General features: G+C 34.6%; 1 protein-coding gene across 1 annotated transcript in view; it reads left to right on the top strand.

The window, feature by feature from the left end:
• Positions 1–24,830, top strand: part of LOC149794399 (large ribosomal subunit protein mL39-like) — a 28,984-nt gene that overhangs the window by 2,746 nt on the left and 1,408 nt on the right. The window contains exons 2-8 of the mRNA XM_089968582.1: positions 4,964–5,167; positions 9,145–9,284; positions 11,508–11,607; positions 13,338–13,399; positions 17,270–17,530; positions 21,516–21,590; positions 24,434–24,481. Of these exons, the coding sequence (XP_089824708.1) occupies positions 4,964–5,167; positions 9,145–9,284; positions 11,508–11,607; positions 13,338–13,399; positions 17,270–17,530; positions 21,516–21,590; positions 24,434–24,481 (890 nt within the window). The remainder of the gene's footprint in view (positions 1–4,963; positions 5,168–9,144; positions 9,285–11,507; positions 11,608–13,337; positions 13,400–17,269; positions 17,531–21,515; positions 21,591–24,433; positions 24,482–24,830) is intronic.

Raw genomic sequence — 24,830 nt, 5'->3', positions numbered from 1 at the left:
TCTGACCATATTAAAACTATATATACCAGCATCCATCATGGTGAGCCAAGATGTTATTTCATTCATTAAATCTTATTTAACAGTCAATCTGCCTCCATTATTGTTGTCAGATTGTAATTATATTTCCACCATAATGTATTGTTCAAGGTCAATATACAGTGGAACCCCGCTATAACGCAATGATCGGGGTCCATAAAATCAGATCGCGTTAAAAGCGGGGTCGCGTTAATGCGGGGTTTTACAATATTTAACTTTTTTTCCGAGAACATATACGTGTATACATGTACAATGATCAAAAGTCGGCTTATCATCAGATGAATATTAACTGGAATGCATTAATTAAGATATATTCAAAATAATCGATGGCTAATATATTTATAGGTTATTACTGTGCATTAAAAACATTTACTAATTTTTATTTGTTTGAACGATAATACAGATTGACCGATAATACCAGACTATCGCTATATCATGAAAAGTGTATCAACACCGTATGCTACCGTGCCGTCGTGGCATGCAGTTCATCCATAATGGATGTAATTTCATTGAAAATCGTACAGATTTAAAATATTCAATAATTTTGTAATAGTCTGAATTCGTCGTGTAAAATATAGGATGAACAAAATATTGAAACCATTTACTTGCCGTCTGATATCGTACGGTCATTGCATGCAGCTATTCCTGGGTCTACATACGGTGTCTGTACAAATTTCATACCGCTAAAATTTTATCATATGTGACAACTGCAAGAATAATTAACAATCAACGCATGATTTCAGCGTGCAAATAACTTTTATTTCAGATTTTGTGAACATCAAAAGAAACATGTGAAAACTGCTAAATTAATCGTTGCGCAAAGTGCAAAGTCAGTGTGGTTCCAAATTTAAATTTCATCATTTCTTGAAAAATATATCCAATGACGTTTGCTTCTTTGCCGCGAACTGTTGGGTTCTAGCAAAGTCAAGAATGTTTCTTAATTGAAGGACTTTGACGCTGTCAACATCTTGTGTTTCCAGCCACCTTAAACTTGCTTCTAAATGTACTACTGCTTCAGACACTTTTGGTGGGGGAGTTGGGGTGCCATCGTCATCGTTATCATTATCGTCACTGGTTTCAGGTTCTGATTGTGCAGCTTCATTCTTCCTGCTGACATTTGTAACAATTTCGTTATCTGATATGTGTTCGTATATGGGGCAGATGTCATCTACTGAATACCAGTTAAAGATATCATGATGACTGTGCTCGTATTTTTTGAGTGCTTCTTCTGCTAAACGTACGTCGTCTTCAGTGAATCCTGTAAATTCAAGCTCATCGTCACTATCATTTTGTGTCGAGGGCGTAAAAGCTGGCCCAAGACCCTTTATCCAGCATCGTTCAATGCAGCGTGCAGTGATAGCATCCCAGGCTTTACCTCCAAGGTGACATACTTCTTGAGTAATGCCAATGATGTGTCGACGGATGCGTTATTATCTGCTACCATTCCCTTTATCATTTCACGGCGATAATTTTGTTTAAATACGGAAATTATGCCTTGGTCAAGTGGCTGGATTTCTGACGTAGTGTTTTTCGGGAGGTACGAAACTTTGATCTTGCCATCACTGCTGACAAGATTTTCCGCTGGGGGGTGGGCAGGGCAATTATCCAGCAGGAGGAGAGCTTTTTCCTCCAGCTTGAGTTTTCGTAAATGAGCCCGAACATCTGGAACGAATGTTTTGTGAAACCAGTCGTCAAATATGGAGCTATTCATCCAAGCATTCTTGCTATTAGTGTACTGAAATGGAAGTACCTTCATATTTACATGATGAAAACATCTGGGAGCTTTCGATTTTCCAATCATCAGAGGTCTGACTTTGTGGCTGCCAGACTTGTTAACACAAAATAAGAGAGTCACTCTGTCCTTCCTCTTCTTGAAACCTTCTCGTTTGTGACTGTCAGTCTTGGTTGCAAGGGTGCGATCGGGTAACATTTTATAACATAAACCAGTCTCATCGCAGTTGTAAACTTGGTCGGCTGTGTAGCAGCCGTCCTCCAGCAACTTTTTAAGCCCAATCGGGTAGGAATTGGCAGCCTCTTTGTCAGCGGAGCGGATTTCCCCAGACACAAGAACTTGGCTGATAGCGTGCCTTTTCTTGAATCTGTCTAGCCAGCCATTACTCGCCTTAAATTTGGAATCATCTCCATTGATACGGCGATCAAATTTCTCTGCTTGGGCTTTCAGAATTGGGCCAGAAATTGGAACACCTTCTGAGCGAGCTTGTACAAACCATTGGTACAAAGCTGAATCTAGGACATTGTCATTAGCTAACTTAACCCTTTTACGCTGTAAACCAGTTTCCTCTTCAAGAATGTTGGGTAGACTACGGAGCTTTCCTTCATCTGTTTTCCACCCTCGCAAAGTGGACTCACTGATTCCTAGATCTCTGGCAAGCTGAGTTTGTTGTTTGCCCTTCTTTAGTTGATCTAGGGCATACAGTTTCTCTTTAGCAGAAAACGACTTGCGTTTTTGAACTTGCTTTTCCATAACAGTAAAATATTTTTTTATATAAGCAAACAACGTACACAGATAAAGCTCGATAACTAAGTAATGAAGGCCTGCAATGGTTACGAATCACTTTTTATATAAAACAAAATTAAGCTGAACGGATGTACAATTTCATACCCTTTTAATTTACAGATAATAAAGTGGATATTATTTACTTTCAACTGTTTGTTGTTTGATCACACTGCCAAGCACAGCATACATGTTGGCGGCTTTCGTCCTTTGATGTTTATTAAATTGTGCGACTCTTGTATCAACCACAGCTTTGTCTGCTGCTTGGCTGTGATCGCAGTTAAATAAGAAGCCCATGTCGGCTATTGTTTGAGCAACGACTGTATACAGATTTCATGGAAGACAATCACAAAGACGATTTACTGGCTTTACTCGTGGATCCGTAATAAGTAACACTTCCGATAATGTTTACTTCGGCTTAACAATTCAAAAACCTAATGAAACCAGTTTTCTCTTCTAGAGTAGAATACGGAGCTTCACCACAACCTGTTCAAATTGATAAATTTCAGAAGCCAAGCGTTGTACACACTATTTCTCGTACGTTATATATATCGTATTATTTTAGAATTCATACACGATCACTTCTCCAAAATCACTTAAAGAACCTGGATAAATTGTTAAGTTCCGATCGTTTATTGTTAAAAGTCATACGCGAATTCTTCCACCAAATTATAATAAATGTTATACACACTATTTCTCGTACGTTAAACAAATATTTTCACGGTCCGATAAAAATACACGTAAATGAATTTCAAATTTCAGGAACCATGCCACGATCATATTATTTTAAAAGTCACAACTAATCTCATGCCCAAAATGAAGTTAATTTCTTGTTTTGTTTTTTTTACTTTTCTCCAAATTTTTTTTCTCCATGTGTGAATGAATATACGAAATTCCGGGAGCCATGCTACGACCGCGTTATATCCGAATTCGTGTTATGGCGGGGCGCGTTATAGCGGGGTTCCACTGTATATAAAGTGATTCAGTGTACCTGTGTTACAGAAATCCAAGGCCCTATTTAAATTAAAATAATCAGAGAAACAATTATAAATGAATTATCTTCTTCTTGGCTCTGTTTTGTTTGAATGGCACTTATGTATTGTAAATATGTATAGGTGTGAGTACATTATGATGCCAGTTCATTCATATTCACACTACAAGATTCCAGCTTTAAAATCATCTCTTCATGTGGCTTCATTCTGCCCTATTCTTACTAGGCTAAACTATACTCACCAACAGAAATATCAAATCGTTGGAAGTAACAACAGTAGCTGGGCATCGGTAGAAATGAGAGGCCTGGTGCCATCTAATAAAGTCTTAAACAGGAAGTGTATATTGTGCTTCCTCTGAAATGATATTGGTTATCCTCCTTTGGCAGGAATGTAAACATTTTGATTTCGGATTTAAACTGAATGGAATAAATATAGATATAAATATCTTGAATATCTGTGTTAATAAAATAGAATTTTGATACTGCTTACTGATATATGTATGCTTGATATTTTCCTTTGTTGTAATTTATAAAAAAAAATTGTCTTTGACAGAAACTTCATTTAGACAGGGACATTACAAATTAAAGTATATTGTGCACAATGTCCAGAAATAGGGCTGGAATCACTCTTTTCCCCAATCTGTCACTTTTATTAAAATACAAAATCACCAAAACTACATTTACTTTGTGGGATTTAAGTTTTTTTCAAACATGATTTCCTTAACAGAAAATTGCTATGATAAGGGAATGCCATCATCCAATCCAAGTCATAGTTATCTGTTGTTGAACGTAGCTAACTAAGAAAGGCATTGAATTACAATATACGTGGTGTATTTTTAATTATTGGCTTGCAAATTTTTTGTATTGCGATATAAGTAAATTCAGAGAACATATTTTACATCAGAGACACATTTGGATATTGATGATCACGTAAATCATCTGCAGTTCTTATCAATGTGTACATGATCACCACACAAAAAAATGAAAACTTTTGTACAAATTATTTTTGGTGTTGGGATTTATTAACAATTTATTCATGTATGAAGAATGAAATAAAATATGGTACTTATCCAGATTATTTGGCCAGTGGCTCGTGCAGTTAACTGTTAGATGTGAGCCAGCTGAGTAAACACAGGCCATATAGGGCATCTTGTTTAGTTTAAAAAAGAAATTAATTGAAGATTGGAACGGAAGTTTTTGAACATTCTTATTTGATATCTAATGGAAGTTTGAATTTTGAAGTAAAACATAAAAAAAATTATTTAAAAATTAATGTTCCTTTTTGAGTTTTAATGATTAGTTTTTGTTTTCACTGCTTGTTATTAAGTGAACTCAGTAATTAAGTAGCAGGCAAGTTCAGTTTATTATTGTTGATGAAATAAATAATATCCAATAACAATACAGAATATTCTATCCTACAGGACTACTCAACACAAAAGCAGCCAGAAAACTTACTAATGAGGAAGCAAGGCATAAAAGAAATGAGATTTTCAATGAAGAGAGTGCTAGACAATTAGCCTTCATTACAAGAATTGAGAAAATACAAGTAGAGCATAAGGGACCACCAGAAGACTGTACACTTATAATGAATAAGGGTCTGTCAACTCCTTTTAATTGTGCCATGCGTAAGTATTACCACATTTATCATCAAATATTTGGTATAATGTTTTGCACTTGATTTTAAAGGAGCAATGCTAGCTCATTGGTTACCAAAAAAGTGTAATTTTGAATCCTACCAGTTGATTAAGCCATGTCAGCTACTGTGGTATGTCATTGGAAAGGCACTTTAATCCAGTTTGCTTCAGTGCTAAACAACATATCATACATACTTGCTTCTAAGTCGTATCAAACTGCAAACAACATAGACACTGATTTATCATCGCATAATGTGCCAGCAGATCATGGTCTGTGTTGTTCTGCTTATTACCCCCGAACAAACTGCACAGAACCAAATGTGCCATCACCCAACCAAATCATTTGTTTCAAACCTATTAAAATTGTATACAGTTGTTGTAATATTTCAAGATTTTGAGCTGCAGTAGCTTATGTCCAACTGCAGGAAAACAAGAACCCAAATCTGCCAACACCAACCAAACCATTTATTTTTAACCTATTATAGTTTGAATGATATAGCCATAATAGTTGAAGATTCTTATCTGTAATAGCTTATGAAGATTGCTTGTTGCATTAAAGGTATGTTGAGTCAGGAACAGTATATTGTGTTAGAGTAGAATACACATAGAATACTGTGCTCCCTCATTGTAACACTGTTTATGGGGGCCCTTTATAACACTGTTTATGGGAGCTCTTTATAACACTGTTTATGGGAGCTCTTTGTAACACTCTTTATGGGAGGTCTTTATAACACTGTTTATGAGACCTGTTTATAACACTCTTTATGGGAGCTCTTTGTAACACTGTGTGTGTGAGCTCTTTATAACACTGTTTATGGGACCTCTATAACACTCTTTATGGGAGCTCTTTGTAACACTGTTTATGGGACCTCTTTATTACACTCATTATGGGAGCTCTTTGTAACACTGTTTGTGGGAGCTCTTTATAACACTGTTTATGGGACCTCTTTATAACACTGTTTATGGGAGCTCTTTGTAACACTGTTTATGGGACCACTTTGTAACACGGTTAATACGACCTGTTTATTACATTATTTGTGGGAGCCAATGACCCATGTTTAAGTGAGAGATCCTTATATTGTGTTATGTTCTAACAAGCAGATACTTTATTCATGTGAAATCACATCATGATTGGGTTTCTCAATGATAATTGAAAGTCCTGTGACGATTAGGATCCCAATTAGATTAATAAATTTTTTTGAAAATATGTAATATTATATGGTTCTGGCATATCATATTATTTCACTCACTTCATAATGAAATATAAAATTTATGATTGAATTGAATTTGAACCATTTTCTGAGATGATTTGAGAAATATGGTATGCTTTTAGCTGCTGATATTGAATTGAATTTGAATCATTTTCTGAGATGAGTTGAGAAATATTATATGCCCTTAGCTGCTGATATTGAATTGAATTTGAATCATTTTCTGAGATGAGTTGAGAAATATTATATGTCCTTAGCTGCTGATATTGAACTCATTCATGACTTTCATACCTAATTAATGCAAAAGAATTATTGTAGATCAGGAGACAGGCCATTGTAGAACCATTGGTCCATGTATTTCATTTGTTGGGATAATTGATGTTTTATTGTGCCCTTCAGTATTGTTCTGTTGTATGGGTATTTCCAAATTTGAAGAAATGCTAAGACATCACATTATAATGTGATGAATTCCATTGAGAGACCACTTGTTTTGTGTTGGTAAAAGGTGCTTTCATGAGACAATTTTTAGTTTTTTAAGATTTTGTGGTGAAGAATGGCTTTGAAGCATCTTGTATTTATTCTGATGGAGCTATTTCACTCCTTGTTTTGAAACAGATTGCTTTGTTTACAAAATGTTATGTGTTGTGTTTGTACAAACTACAAAATGCAAAAAAAATTGCACTGTCAGAATCACAGTCATGTTAATCATTTTGAATACATTGTTCAGCTTTGTGACCAAAACTAATTCAAGGTGCATTTGGTTGTAGGGCTTTATTTGTTTGATTATTCTCTGAAGGATTAAGTACTATGATTTCAGATGTGAATGGAAGATCTAGAACTTGAACCATTATTATAGTTTATACTGATTAAACACACTGTCATAAAACATTGGTAGTACTTACAACATCAGCAGTGTGTTGACAGCTTAGGAATATATGCTGGAAATTGAATTAATTTACATAATTTGAATTAATAAAAAGTTTCTTTGTCTTTATAGTTGATTTGTTTGCATAAAACAGTGCTCAAAGGAAATTGTTTTTGGATACAGACCCAGGGCTGGTGACTTAAAAAAAGTCACAAGCCCTGACTGAAATTCCACAAGCCCCAACTCTTAATTACCGTATGCCCAAAATTTCCCCTATCAAAATATTATTTGTTACACAACATTTTATTTGCTTCAATTCAAATATAAATTCAGTAGGGGGTTTGAAGGTAATGCAGGTGTTATTAGTGTTCATCACTACACTCACTAAAGACTGGTTTGTCCTGGTATTCAAATTTCTCTCCTGGTTTCTCAGAGACTGTCATGGTCAGAACCAAGTTGATGTATGTCAATATGTTGTTGCAGTATGTGCAGACAATTCATTGCCTCTCCCCCACCTTTTTGTGCTGGAGTGTTTTACAAAGTAAAACCCCGTTAACCAGTTCTGAAACTTATTTTTCTTGGGCTTTGCTTCCTAAATCAGCTTCAAAAATGAATCACACTTGAACACTATTCTGACAAATGAAATGGTCATGCTTTGTATTTTATATGTGCAGTAAAATGCGACTTCAAAGAAACATTGCTGCTGTTCACAAACTTGTCAACACTCTAATACATATTGCTTAAATATTTTCATTCAGAGAAATGGTACATGATATCTTTGTTCTCCTACACACATCTAGCATTGCTTTGATTTACCTATTGGGTTGTTCCACATCGTTAGTGTACCTATGCAAATTAGCACAGTGGGCTTACCCACTACAGTCATGAAACACATCACACTAGCTATTGTCAGCCAATTAAGTAATATGTGAAATGGTGGTTTATAACCTGACCTCTTTGCCTTTTAATTACTGCAGTTTAAACTGCCCTAAAGATAGTTTTATACCAGCTCCGATTATGTCTGTTTCCTGTTTATATATGCTACATATAACAGGAATATACTAATAGTGTTTATTTTTCTCTTTTTGAATTTCCTGAAAATTGTTTTCTTGAGACACGACCATGTCAGGGGGTTTGGGAGTGCAAATTGTGTTTTTAGCATGACATTCCATGTTACAATTTCATTAAAATCATATCTCCACTTCACATAGGAAAGTGGAGATCAGTTGTTTTTATCAGATTGCACTGTGTTATGGCAGGCATGTCAAGATCTTGAAAATACATTTCCACGTTTCATCAACATGATCAAAGTTTTCTCTGACAGATCTGATTATTTTTTTACAAGCCCAATGGGCAACTCCTTTAGAATACAGGATGACCCCGATCTGAAATTAGAGAGGCCATGGGCATCATGCTATCTGACATCTTTTAACACTGCATAAAATATGTAGCTTATATAGATCTTTGTTCTGATAATAATTTTTAGATACTAACATTTTGTAACATAGAAAGTTTATTTTTTTCATTAACCTGAAATGGCAGCCTACTTCACACCAAAATTTTTTTTATGTAAAACAAATGCTGATTAAATACATTAACACTGTACCCACTTTTGTTTATTACTTCCAACTTGCATCAGCATGATGAAAGGAAAGAACAGAAAAGATCAAATAAATGTTAGTAAATATTTATGTTCCTACAACAATGTGTCACGGTTTTGATATCCTTAGCATTTTCTTTGGCAGTGTATGATTACATCATCCGTATTATTATCTGATTCAGATGCTTTGCTAATGCTGAAATTCCTTGCTATGGGATAGCACCATATTATAGACAACTTTGAGCAAAAATTATCTTAACTTCAGTAGCCATGCTTTAAATAACCTGTATTTCAGACATTGGGGAATTGCTTATGAACAGATCTGTGTTGGCATTGGTGAATGGGAAGCCATGGGACATGCATAGGCCGCTGGTTGAGGACTGTGAGCTGCAATTCTTACACATGAAAGATGAGAATCCAATTCTGTCAAATCAGGTAGCATGAATTCATTATTTTTCATGTGGGGTATCAGTTCTGTTGAATTTCATGGGGGTATCAATTCTCGTGGATTTCATGGTTGTTTCAGTTCTCTTCGAGTTTATTGGGATATCAGTTGTCTTGGATTTTATGGAGGTATTAGTTTTGTCTTGGACTTCATCAGGGTATCAATTCTCTTGGATTTCATGGTTGCTGTAGACAGTGAATTTATAGATGCAATGAAAAATGAATCTAATTTGGAAACAAGGACCCTGTGTGTCCCAGTGTTCTGAGGTGCTAGCCTTTGCAGATTACTCACATCTCACCATGACTGGACTTACAAGCAAGTATATACTGTCCCTGTATCTTTGAATCATAATTTATTTGTGCATTATTTATTATACACACAAGGCAAATTTGACTGGGAAATAATATTGTAAATTTTAGTAATTTCACTTGCTGAATTACAAAAATGAATGCACATTTTGACTGGGTCTACTCACAGAAATGCTAAAGAAATTACAAATAGAAAAGGCATAAGTATTTTAACAATAATATTCAGCAGATCAAGGAATTGGTATTATGTTGGAGAGGTCAGTTTGAGAAGTGATGCCATATTGTCAAAAATTCTAACATTTACCAGAAGTGCAGCCATTCATTCATGCATTTGCAGTCATAACTTCCTGAGATTTTCCCACCATTTTCATCAGTTCTGCATTTCTTCTTAATGAGGCAGCCATGTTCTAGTCCTGTAGTCCAAGTTGTTGCATTTAGGCAATATCTGTGTTAGATCCAAGATGTTTTTTTACTTCTTTGTAACACTGTTGCACATTGAGCATGGACTCACAGGTTTTCCACAACTTTTTTGTCCTTTGTCCCACCAAATCTTGACTGTTTGCCCCACTGGGCATGCTTTTTCATCAGAAAAAATTGAAAAATATGTCTGCAACTTTTCATTTCATATTGGATATCCATCCATGTCTCTGTTGGTGCTCATAATGGCCAAAAGTCACAAAGGCTGATAAAAACTGTAAGATGGCAATGAATATTTGTTTTAGTACAATGAATCTGGCAATGAAAATATTCATGGTGTGTTGTAGTTGGTCAAGTGACAGTGTGAAGTGTTTGACATTTGTTAGTGTGAGGTATTTCTGATGTTAAAGTCACCAGTATGGGGAAAAAGATTTAATTTATTTGAAGTTGAAAGAATGACAAAGGAGACTAAATTGATGCAAATAAACAATTTGTCATTTATTAATTATTTGTTGGTTTGGAAAGAAAAGTAATTAAAAAACATAAGTATTTGTAAATACTGGTCAATAAGGACTGTGCACTGAAGTTAAAGGAGACCAAGATCCAGAATGGAAGATTCCATAGTGCGATGCATTTCAGGTTAACCAGATATTAAAACATGTTAATTCTTTTTCATGAGATACTTCAGCACATGATAAAACTTTTATTACAGTAATGTAAGTGTCCAAGGAAAATATGATAGTACTGTGTGGATCACAAAGTGGCACAGCTGTCCAAGCAATAAGATTACTGTATCTCATTTTCAAACACTATTAGTGCATTGCATATTATTATTTTCTGCTAAAATGTTGCATGTCCCCAAGATTTGGAGGGTGGGGGACACATTGTACCCTGTTCTTGGGGTCCTGCATGCAACTCTGATGTAAAGATGTTGTGAGTGCAAAATTAAATTTTTTAAAACCTTTCTTTTTGTCAAAGCACAGACAGTATCATCTTGTGAATCCATTAGATGGATATACATGTGTAATAGAAGGATAGACATGTTTAATGTCTAATCCACATTCCGTCATAAGGAGACATAATGAATACATTTATTTTGGTAACTACCCATTGCCATGGTTTTTCAAAAATTGGTATTTTTGCAAGCATGTAAATTCCTTATTGATACAGTCCTATATAATTTAATAGATGGATCATTGTTTATTGGTCTTAAAATTCAAGATTTGTATTAGAACCCCAAAAACTTAGTATCCCACAAAAATAAAACCCCATAAAATTAACACAAAACAAAAATAGATTCCTCACAAATAGTGCTCCACATTTTTTTATCCAGAAGAGAATCCCACCCCATGAAAATTAGTATCCCACAAAAAATGATTTGTAGTAATTAGTCAATAAATATCTTCCTATTGTTTGATGTGACGAGTCAAGATTTTGTATAGTCACTGTTCTAGGTTCATCAATGAATTTTATTTTATTTCTTTCCAGGCATTTTGGCGGAGCTGTTCTTTTATCCTTGGCTATATTCTTGAAACAGCTTTCAAGAATGAACACTATGTTGAATTGTGCAGTTTTCCAGTTCCTAATGGTAAAATACTAGATCATAAAATCATAGTTTAGTTTGCATTAAGAAATATTGCCACTCCACCTCAGTTTTACTTTCTAGTGGGTTGAAGACATTTTTTATGCAGCATGCTGTCTTTCAAGATGCTTTTAGTCAGTTATCCATCATCCTCATCTGTTCAATGATCAGCAAAATAAGCAATATCCATGCACAAGTAGATAAGACCAATCTGTAAAGTAGAACAAAGGGAGAGAACTGTTTCCAATCTGTGTCATCTCAGTCAAGGACCAGTTGTGTAGTATCAGCACATATTTTTACATGCTTTTTCTGTATTATCAGCATATTTTTACATGCTTTTTGCACATTGTATGTCTACAATTTTTATTTATTTGATCTCCAAGATAAAAGATAAAACCATATGGAATAAGGATATTACAAGCAATTAAATTGTGGTCGTAGACTCTAACACCTATCCTGCTGACAATTTGCAAGAGCGTGGAGATCAGTATTAAAGATAACAAAAGATGCCAAGCCTAATTAATGCACAGCAGTTAGAGATACATCTTGGATGATTTATATATATACAATAGTAAACTTGATATGGTTAGGGGGAGCTGAATAATAAAGTAAATTAAGTTGCTTCATGATCAATCAGTAAAATTCATTAATTGCTGTGATTGATATAAAAAGAGTTCACTATACTACAGCCTTTCCATTACCTTTACAGTTTGGTGTAATATTAATTCCTTGCATCGCAGCAAACAATATATGAACAAACAGTAGCCAGTGAAGCTCAACATATAAATGGCAGTGAGCATTATTTTTCTATAAAGAGGCTCACAAAGTCACAGCTCAGTGTAATTTTACATTGGGCAAATGGGATAGACATAATCATATGGATAATATATTTCTCCAAATTTTGTCCACATGTAAGAGTATTTCAGCAAGCCATAAAAGTTTTTTATAGTTGAGAGTAATTCAGCATGTGCTAAAAGTTCTTTTTGAAAGTACTGCTGGTTTTCTTTTGCTGCAATAAAAACGAGCCAATATATGCAGTCACTACAATATAAACATATAAAAAACCCTATATGATATAAAATTGAAAAATTGTCTCTGGAAATAACCCATTAAACAGTATAATGTTACCTCACTATAAAGTGCCACAGTATAGTCATCCCTGCTATAAATGCCCTAGTATAGACATATCCCTTAGATTTAGGTCCTTGGTATAGCAATTGATCCCTTTCAAGTGTCACAGTTTATTGATTCCCTCCAATTATAAAGTGCCTCAGTATAAAGCAACCTCACTTCCAGTATACATGGTATAATTTTATGGTTCTCCAGGGATCATGGTATGGTGTGATGTGTTCTTAATGGTAATGAGACAAATATAAAATTGATATAGCTACTTATGCAGGGAAAGTGAAGAGATGAATTTGGTTGAATTTTGTTTCCTAAGGGCAATTAAACTTATAATAAAGTGTTAAAGACCTGTTTGAGCTGTGTGCAGACATATGCCTGAACATGTTTTAGTTCTGTGCATGCATATGTTGTGTCATTTCTCCCTCATCAATTCAGATTGAGACTTTACAATTTGCATATGATTGACATTTGTTTGACTTTTACAGTTTAAGAATTTGTATCTTTCCTTTTTGCAGATGTGGATACTTATAATAAATAACTTAGAAAGATATTTTGGAAATGCTTATTTCTTAAAAGTATTACTTTTTAGCAACTTTTTGTTTCATCTTCAGTCACAAGTGGAAGTTTTGTGTATGATGCAGATCTCAAACTACTGGACTGGTCACCAAGTGCTGTAAGTTGAGGGAGACTAGTTCAGAATAGTCTTTGTTTGAATATATTTAGCTTGAAATAGCTGTAACAATCACTAAGATATAGGTATTTATCTGAAGATAAGCCCCTGTTTGATGGTAACCCAGTCCATGACTTTTCTATAATTTTGATAATTTTTGTTTAACACAGTCCTTAATCCTTCCTCTTTTTAACAAATGTAGAGGGTGTGTTTAATTTAGGATTAATTTTGTATGTACCCTTGAAAATAAATGAAAAGAATCAGTTTAGCATACAGCTTCAATAGCCTTAGATACTGTTTTTATTTATTTTCTTTCTCATTTTTTAAGCATTAGAAACATGAATTTTGGAATTTTTGGCGAGGGTGGGGTGGGAAAAGTAAGTGTAATACAATGGGGCAACTTAAAATCTTGTGGTGTTTGTCAGAGATGTGTATATGTATATGCCTACATAGACAGTTTCAGTTCAAGATGCTTTGTAATATCTAATAAAGAGGCGATATTCCTATTGTCAGGATATCAGCTGATCTGTTTAGAAGCTATATTCAGAAGAAAACTTCTCTGAAAAGGAACAGCTTTTTGTCTATAAACTATAGTAAAAGGACAATAACTCTTGTCTATTACATCCCCTAACTTTCTACAGGTTACACTAGTGTAAAGCTTTTGCTGTTATCTGGACAGGCACATTTCATTTTGCCTCCTGAAAACCAGTTAGTTTTTGTGTTATATTTATTCATTAATTGAGGATTACATTGCTTTCAGAAAGGTGGTTTAATTTATTTTTTAAATTTTGACCATATTTATGTGAATTTTCTTTGCCTACATGGACTTAGTCTCTGCATTATCTGGCTGCATTGTTCTCATGGCTGCATTGAAAGAAAAAAGTTTTTGTAGTTTGTTTCTACACACACAATTTATTTAACAACCCTTGATAGTGGGTGTCTCTGACATGGTTAACATTGTTAATTATTAGTATTATTACTATTACTGTTCTTTCTTAATTCCTTTGTCATTTCAGCACATAATGGTGACCTGGAAATCCAAATCTGAAAGTACTGAAGTACTGAGTATCCCCTAGCATAGCAGATGTCTCACATTGTTAATGTTATTAACTATTATTATTATTATTTTTCATTCTTTATTTCTTTAGAACATAACAATGAAGATGAAGTGTGCATTTGGTACAACAGATGATGACTGAGTTGATTAGTCTGGCCAGCTTTTCTTGTCCTTCCGTCATCTTTTGTCCTAGCAGAAAATTTCAACACTATTGGGGGAAGAACTGCCACCCAGTTCTAGGCAGCGAAGTCGGCACAAGTCTCCCCTGCATGTCTGAGCATGGCCTTAGTGCCTGTAATTCCAGGCGCATGAGGTTTATCAATGAATGGAATGAGCTGTACTATCTAACCATACCTCAGTTTGAAGCTGTTTTGATTAACAGCTGTTCAGTCCAACCGTCTAGCTCATGATCCAACCATTCAGGGAACATTTGAATTCAGTCGTACAATGTACCACGCTTCATCAAGTAGAGCCATAAAATGTTGAACTTGTCATGAATCTGTTCAGCTATTGTTACCACTTCATCATTAATGCCACTGACTACGCTACTGGCTGTATGAGACCCCTCTGTGGCCTAATGGTTAGAGCATCTTCCTTTGATGCAGGAGGTTGCAGGTTCAAACCCCGGCTGAGTCATACCAAAAACTTCTAAAAATGGTACTTAAGCTGCCTCGCTAGGCACTCAGCATTAAGAGGTTATTGTTAGGACTGGTCAGCCTGGTTTCAGGACAATGTGATTGGGTGGGACATTATGCTTCATGTCTGTGGCATGATTCCACAGTGCTAGACATCACTATATACTGCCACACTTCATACATTGTAGTGATATGGCTGAAAGTTTGTTAAAGCTACGTTAAAAAGTCCAAATCACACACACACACACTGGCTGTATGACTAACTTCATTACTGATATCTTTTGGTTTTGACAGGCTGTCCATAGCAGTCTGACAACAATGTCATACAGATATGGGTAGCCATTTACTCATGGCTTATCCTCTGGAACAGTACCATGACAGCTTTGGATATGACTGCCACACCTGATGTATACCTTTGGGTATGTATTATACAGATGTAGATCTTGATCACGAACAGGATGGCCCACATGCTGCAGAAGACTGAGTATAGTTTTCAAGTGGCTATAGAGGAAGTATGTCAGGTGTTGTCGAACTTAGAATGTTCACTGCCTCCTTTTCTACACTGACAAGAAGGGTCAAGACCTCAGTTTATGTTGTCGTTGAGGAAGTCAGCCTCTCCTTTCCTCCTCTACTGCAGTCGGGGGTAAATCAGGGAAATTTTGCTGAGAGTCTTTCTGCCAGGAACATTGATTCAGGCAGCTCCGAAGTCTTTGTTTTATGAGACTCAAGTACCAGTGTTCTTTATATCTTGCTGGTGTAGAACTCATTCTGACACCATTTCTTCAGATCTCCTGGCATTAGACAAAAACTGCAAATTTGTTTAGTAAATTGTTTTTCCTACAATACTCACCTGGTCACATTACTTTAATACCCTTTCGAATTCCCCACAATGCAAGCATCCTGTTACATGTTACATGCTGTTCCATTTGGCTTCAAACTAACACCGTCTTTAGGCAGCCAGGGGAGGTAATGGACAAGAGTTATTACCCTTTATCTATATTTTATAGACAGAAAGACACATTTTTATCTTTGGAAGGGCTTGATTTGTGAGGTAGTAGGGCTTATATTTGTAATGTTATTATGATTTGGTAGGTATTCTAGAAGAAACAGAATTTCCTGAAAAAATGGCTATTTCCAAGTTTTGTCTTAAGTTTTTTTTTGAAAATGTAAAATTGAAATTTGGGATCAAAATTTGTTCCAGTCTTTGGAGTTGAGGGGTTTCAGTTTACTGGTATAAAAATGATGAAATTAAAGAACGAAAAAAATTGGGGACTTGAAATAAATGTCTTTGGAGGATGCTGGTATGCTGAGATTTCAGTTTTGTGGAATTTCACTGTACTTTTAATTATAGCTCAGCGAGGAGACAGATATTTAACATTGGCTACATCTTCAGTTTGCTTCATTTAATTTCAGTAATACTTTAATATAGCTCATTGAGGAGACAAAGTTTTATATTGCTAAAATTGTCAGAGATCAAATACCCAAGATGATGATTTCATATATTTTATTTTTTTTGCATTTGAAGAAGGGGAAATATTGTTTTCAGTCTCTTCTCAGACCAAATCCACAATGAAGCCTAAGACTAGCGTTTTGAAGTGTTTAAAGTAAAAATTTAAAAACATTTATGGAACAAGTCAGCAAAACATTTATATTTTTGAGGACTTTTAATATGTTTAATCTTTTATAACTCAAATATCAATAATTAATTGATTCATAGAATTTAAATCTTCTAAATCAAAGTCATTCTGTCATGACAGATTATTGTCATGATAATATTTGCTGTATTGTAAATAAAAGGCAATACCATGAGTATTATACTTATTTTCCCTCTGTTTTAATGCAGGTGGTTTTGAACCCTGGCCAAGTCATACCAAAGACTTGTAAAAAAAATAGTTCTTGCAGCTGCCTCACCTGGCACTCAGCATTAAGAGGTTAGTGTTAGGACTGGGCAGACTGGTATCAGGATAATGTGACTGGGTGGGACATGATGCTGAATGTCTGCAGCATGATACCCAAGTGCTAGACATCACTAAACTGCCACACTGCAGACATTGAAGTAATATGATTGAAAAATTGTTAAAGCTACATTAAAAATCCAAATCACACACACACACACACACATCCTCTGTTTTAATAAATTAAGTTCACTTGAAAATCTTGCAGTTCTCTTCTTTAATTCAGATGGAGCTGAACTGTCTGAGTCGTGTTGGACAAAGCCTGAGGTTTTCAGACTTCAAATTTGAACGATTAGACATCGACGCCTCAGTGGCCTTAAAAATGTTTGAAGATAATCGATTTAAATCAGAACAAATACCTCAAATAGCTGGCAAGTCTGAGACAGGGTCTTCAGTAACAGTTTATCGGATGGGAGACCATATCGATATCACTCGTGGTCCATTGATGGGAAGTACTGGAATGTTGTCAAGGTTCAATGTCACAGCAGTAAGTTGCCCAGATATTAAGTGAATATTATTAGCCTGCATTTACTTATTGTCCAGCTCAGTAAGCACCTCAATTATATTTTCATTGTTCTGTTAGTCTGTCAGTATGTTTCCTGATGTATACATTTGTTGTAATAATATTAGAGACCTTATTATTATCATTGAGAAAATTGTCTTAGTTTATTTAACTTATAATGTGTTGAGGTATCATGATGTAATGTTATGAGATATGGAATTGCATATATAAAGTTGGTAATTAGTTGACATTTTTTTATGTACTGTTACAAGACATGGAAACCCATGACATGTCTCACCTTATAATCACTTGATATTTAATTATGTATTGTTACAGGACATGGGTACACATAACACAGATCAGGTGTGTCTCTTATCATCAGTTTGCTTTCATTTTGTACTGTTACAAGACTTGTGAATACATTACATACAAGTATGACAGCTTATAATTACTTGATATTTCATTATGTAACATTACAATGTTATTTTGTTTTTTTACCCACTGATCAGAATCAGTAGATAGATGTGGCATACACTATATTAAAATAATTCTGGTATTTTGGGGGTATCTGTTTTCATGGCTTTGTGAAGAATGATATTTTGGTTGGTTCTTAAATTCATGGACTGGAGGAGAGTCCTATTATTTCCAGAGAAAGATTATTGTTGGCTTGCTCCTAAATTCATAGATCGGATGAGAGTCCCATACTTTCTAGAGAAAGATTATTGTTAGATTGGCTTTACATTTATGGATTGAACAAGAGTCCTATTGATTGAAGAGAAAAATCTTTGTTAGCTCTTTGTTTATATTCACTGATTGGATGTGAGTCCTATTGTTTCCAGATAAAGTTCATTTTTAGCTTGCTCATAAATTCATGGATTGAATAAGAGTGCTATTTTTTCTAGAGAAAGATCATGGTTGGCTTGGTCTTTATATTTGTGGATTTTAGGAGAGAACTATTGTTTCTAGAGAAAGATCATTGTTGGCTTGGTCTTTAAATTCATGGATTGAATAAGAGTGCTATTGTTTCTAGAGAAGATCATTGTTGGCTTGGTCTTTATATTCGTGGATTTTAGGAGACACCTATTGTTTCTAGAGAAAGATCATTGTTGGCTTGGTCTTTAAATTCATGGATTGTTGTTGCTAGAGAAAGATCATTGTTGGCTTGGTCTTTATATTCGTGGATTTTAGGAGAGACCTATTGTTTCTTGAGAAAGATCATTATTGGCATGGTCTTTATATTCATGGATTTTAGGAGAGACATTGTTTCTCGAGAAAAGTAATTGTTGGTTTGTTCTTTATATTCGTGGATTTTCGGAGACACCTATTGTTTCTAGAGAAAGATCATTGTTGGCTTGGTCTTTATGTTCGTGGATATCAGGAGAGACCTATGGTTTCTTGAGAAAAATCCTTGTTGGTTTGTTCTTTGTATTCGTGGATTTTAGGAGAGACCTATTGTTTCTAGAGAAAGATCATTGTTGGCTTGGTCTTTAAATTCATGGATTGTTGCTGCTAGAGAAAGATCATTGTTGGCTTGGTCCTTAAATTTGTGGATTTTAGGAGAGACCTATTGTTTCTAGAGAAAGATTATTGTTGGCTTGCTCCTTAATTCATAGATTAGAAGAAAGTTCTGTTGTTTATAGAGAAAAGTCATTGTTACCTCTGTGTTTAAATTCATGGATTGGCTGGGAGTGCTGTTGTTTCTAGAGAAACATTATCATTGGCTTGCTCCTAAATTCATGGATTGGATGGGAGTGCTATTGTTTCTAGAGAAAGATTATTGTTATGTGTTTAAATTCATGGATTGGCTGGGAGTGCTGTGGTTTCTAGATAAAGATTATCATTGGCTTGCTCCTAAATTCATGGATTGGATGGGAGTGCTATTGTTTCTAGAGAAAGATTATTGTTATGTGTTTAAATTCATGGATTGGATGGGAGTGCTATTGTTTCTAGAGAAAGATTATTGTTAGCTTGCTCCTAAATTCATAGTTTGTTGCAACCATGAGATCCATAAACATTGAATCCCGTACAAATCGATAGGGAAATTTTCATGTGTATACTTTTAAAGAACTTAATTCATATAATTTAGATACATGAATATGTGGACAGGCAATTGAACACAAAATATACATACACATATCTTAATTGGTCTGCTATAATTTTCAAGTTTGGTGTCAAATAAAGTTGACATAAGCATATTTTGCTATCGACAAACTAATAAACAAGCAAGCCAACACACATATACACACACAAGTGAACACCCACTTACTAACAAACAAACATTTAAACACACAAACAAACGAGTAAGCAAACACACACAGACTAACACGCAAGCAAACACAATAGACTGAAAAACAAGCAAGCAAACACATGCATACAAACAAGCAAGCAAATATGCACATGCTAACACAACCAAGCAAACACATACATCCTAACAAACAAGCAAGTACACAAACATGTATGCAAACAAGTGGTCACCCACATGCTAACAAACAAGTAAACATGAACAAACAAGTAAGCAAACACACAAACACAAGCAAGCAAACACAAACACAAGCAAGCAAACACACAAACACAAGCAAGCAAACACACACACAGACAAAAAGGTTAGCAAACATGCACACAGACTAACAGTCTAAAGCATACACTTCATGTTAGAAGGTTGGATATCAATTCTAATATTGTATACTCAGTTTCAAGTGCATACAGTCTTTCAAGCATCCATTTGCGAAATAGTATTTTTTAAAGTAGAGTGAAAAAATGTGTAAAATCAGACAGAAAACAGGGCAGAATCACAAAATAGACTTGCTATTTGTAGTCTAATGTACAATATTTTTACTCACATACGTGTTCTTCCCATCCAGAAAGCTTTGCCAATAAATAAATAAGCTCCACACTGAAGCAGCCAACCTTTTCGTGAAACTCAAGTTCAGACAAGGTTGACATGTTGCCAGAATGATTTGTGAAGCACAGCAAATACATGGATCAGGCTGTATAGGTAAAAAGATAGCATACTATAGAGAATACATGGATCAGGCTGTATAGGCAAAAAGATAGCATACTATAGAGAATACATGGATCAGGCTGTATAGGCAAAATGATAGCATACTATAGAGAATACATGGATCAGGCTGTATAGGCAAAATGATAGCATACTATAGAGAATACATGGATTAGGCTGTATAGGCAAAATGATAGCATACTATAGAGAATACATGGATAAGGCTGTATAGGCAAAAAGATAGCATACTATAGAGAAAACATGGATAAGGCTGTATAGGCAAAATGATAGCATACTATAGAGAATACATGGATTAGGCTGTATAGGCAAAATGATAGCATACTATAGAGAATACATGGATAAGGCTGTATAGGCAAAAAGATAGCACACTATAGAGAATACATGGATTAGGCTGTATAGGCAAAATGATAGCATACTATAGAGAATACATGGATAAGGCTGTATAGGCAAAAAGATAGCATACTATAGAGAATACATGGATAAGGCTGTATAGGCAAAAAGATAGCATACTGTAGAGAATACATGGATCAGGCGGTATAGGCAAAAAGATAGCATACTATAGAGAACCAGCTGTTCCCTTTTAAAAATGTTTTTTTTTAAATAGTTGTAGTATGTCTGATTTGAAGTAGGGAAAATTATGGAACCCATTGAAAAAGGGAGAAAGTATTGGAAAGTACAGAACCCAGTGAAAAAGTATGGAAAAGTATGTAACCCATTGAAAAAGGGAGAAAGTATTGGGAAGTAGGGAGCCCAATGAAAAGTAAGGGAAGAGTTGAGCTACTTGAAGGCCTGTACTTGGAGTATGTTATCACTTACACTATGCAGTGTTGTCAGTACTTCTGCCCCAACATTCATGGTAAACAAGAACTATTGAATTTGCAACTGGAACAGCCCATTATGACAAATAATACATTAGAGAAGTACAGTTGTGTGTATTTCTTTCTGTTGCAGGTGCACAAAATAGAGAGTCCTCAGTATGGTCCACTCAGCAGAGTGCAAGGAACTGCAATACCAATGAGCTTACAGGTAAGTTTTACTCAAGTTACTCAAGCATGAAAGAACTTTTCTAGTCTAAGATACACAAGACAGTTGGGTGTTGAGAAGTGCCAGAGTTGCAGCTAAATTAAGGTTACAAGTAAAGAAATAATACACACAAACTGGATACTTCATCCATGATTTATTCAATTGATGTCTCATTGCGTAGTTTTTTTTTTAGTCTTTTCTGTTGTTAATGTGTTATAAAGCAGTCAGCTTGTTGTTATACTTCTGTCAGATACAATCCAGTCAATGTTTTTATGTGAGATACAATCCAGTTGATGTTTTTATGTGACATACAATCCAGTCGATGTTTTTATGTGACATACAATCCAGTAGATGTTTTTATGTGACTTAATATCCGTGGATGAAACAAACATTGGTATCCATGTCCATCTGTTCCATCACATCACATCACATCCTGTCTGTCATTAATTTTGTTTCTCCTCAATAACTGTAATTTTGAAGGACCTAGTATAATGAAATCAAATTTGACAAGAGGCTTTACATTATGTTGACCTACATTGTCATTAACTTTCACCATTATCTGATGCAATATAATTCATTTATAGGCTATGTTAATTTGAAAGAATCATGTCCCCTTGTTCAACTTGGAGCATTGCTCTTCAGTTATGTGTCTTTGTTGCAGAGATCTTGGTCATACAGCTACATTTCTAGTGCTTTAATATATTTGAAGTTACGGTGTCTCTCATTGCACCAGTGGATAATTTATAACTTAGAATGCCAGTTGCATTTACATTTTAAGGTAGAAAGCAGTCAGCATGCATCAAATGGCTTGTTTCCTTAATATTGCCAGGGAAAGGTAGGGATTGTATGGGACATCGTTAAAATTCCATTGAATGGCTTATTTTTAACTCTACTGATTATAGACCAGAAGAATTTGTGAACTATTCTGTTGTCTGTTTTCCATCTCAAATCAAATCATTTGTATATACTTGTTATTGCTACTCCTTCTAAGATACTTGGAGGATTGCTAAGAAACTTTGCACACACATTCATCCAAATGTCAGGTAGGTGTTGAATGAAAATTATGCTGATTGATGCAGATCATAACCTTTAAAATCTCATTATTGCAATTCCGTAGCATTTTATTCCAATTGCCTTGAATCTGAAAAATTACTTATGTTGTTGTGCCATTAAACACTAGAAACACCACCTTAATGGATGGTCAGACGAGCATGATGTTTACATCAAGAGACTTTGCATATTTAGTTGGTCCTAATGGTCCATTTGGCCACCCCCTGTTACATATGGAAATTCATTAACCATGGAGATTCTTTTCATTTTCACCTGAAATGAGGGTAGGAAACACATTTTTAAATGCAACCAAACACATCTACTCCTGAGAGATTTTCATTTAGCCTGATGCCTAGGTGTATAAAAGATGCTGTTTATGATTGGCTATTTTGCTCGCAAATGTGCAGAAGGGTATAAATTGACCTATGATTTTTATGTCCTGGCCATTTCTTACTCAAAATCTCAATCTTATCCTGCTTTTTATAAAGGTTCACCTGTCCAGGCACAATTCTGACCGGTCTGCTTTATATCTCAGACCAAAAAGTCTAAAATCCAGACACAAACTCCAGTTCCAAAATGGGTAAATTTTGTCGTAAAAAAAAATCTGGTCAAAAAACTTAGGTTTCTCCCACTGTATTTGTAATTCAAGTAGAAAGTCTACATTATTGGTACCATTGTAGAACTAACTGTAAAAAAAGAATTTTTCTGTCATGAAAAAATGAAAATATGCTTTTAACATCATTAAATTCGTAACAAAAAATGTATCAGGATTTTCTGGACAATCTTTACTGACGCAAATTACCAACATATCAGTACAGTATTTTATATATATTTAACTTTTATTGTGTGATTGACTTTTGTCCATAATTGAAGGATTGACTTTTGTCCATGATTGAGGGTAGGATTTTAGGCTTCCTGACTAATGTTGTTTATTTTATAAACAATAAATTACATGGCTAATTTTTATTTATGATTGTAAATTATATTTTAGGATAATCACTTCTTGTAGGTAAACATGTTTACTTACACTTGAGTTCAGAATATTGGCTTCCCATTGGGGAATTGCTGGTCTACCTGATATTTGTCATGTTCTTTATTAAAATTTAAGTAAAAGACTGATCATATTTACAACTTAGAATGTTGTACAAATTCCCCTTCCAGTTCCTCTTATTGTGTCAAAAGTTTTTATGCTAAGATTGTTTACATCATAATTATTCTTTCATATCTTAACCTCTGAAGTGCATCACTCTTTATGTTGGTTCAGTTTAATTTGATTGGCTTTATTTGAATGATTCATTGGAATTACAGAGTACTCATTAATACATTCAGTTTAAATCACTATTCTAGGATTATTGTGAATTCATTTAGAGACATTTTCTATTTTATTCTTGTGATATGTCAAGACTTAGCACATCAATATTTTTTCAGGTTATTGGTACATCAACACATTCTAGATTGGAATTCATTCAGAATACCACTTGAATTCATTCAGAATACTCTATACTTTGGGATTTGTGATATAACTTTTAGGACTGTTTGGTATTTAAGTCACAATACTGTAAGTTTTTTATTTAATTAATTTTCAATTTTTAATTAATTTTCACTTTGTATTCTTGGGAAACAAATTATCAAATTTTACAAAACTTGTTCATTTTTGCTTTTTTCTGTTAATTAATTTAAGCCCTTAGAGTCATAACAAGTGAAAAAGTGCCAAGGTAAGTACAATGGTGAAATGGTGATACAACATACCTCTTTTGCCATGTATGTCAAATTTGATGATTTGATTCTCGTTTCAGCTGCATTATTGGACATACGAATTCCTAATGAAGAGGGCAACAAAATTAGTAAGTTTATTTCCAGGTATAATGCTTACAGGGGTGGAGGGTAGGGATTGGCATGTGTTTCTGATTCATATTAAGAGATAAGTTTGAATAAATAATTGGAATAAATGGGATTTAAATAATTGAGGTCTTATTATGTTGACTGTGAAATTCCAGTGAATACTTATAAAAACTTTAAGACAGAGTAGAGATCTTTTGATGCAGATTAATTTTGATGCTTTTTGAACAACTTTGTATAAAGAAGGATAAGATCAGTTACAGTTGACAATCCAGAAACCATTGTTTCAGATACATTGTTACCATCCAGAGAAATGTTATTATGAAGATAGATTCAGTGATCACTTTTAATTGG

Source organism: Sinohyriopsis cumingii, chromosome 8, assembly GCF_028554795.1.
Source record: "Sinohyriopsis cumingii isolate HCF-2022 chromosome 8, ASM2855479v2, whole genome shotgun sequence".
NCBI lineage: Eukaryota > Metazoa > Mollusca > Bivalvia > Unionida > Unionidae > Sinohyriopsis > Sinohyriopsis cumingii.
This window is presented reverse-complemented; position numbering and strand designations above follow the sequence as displayed.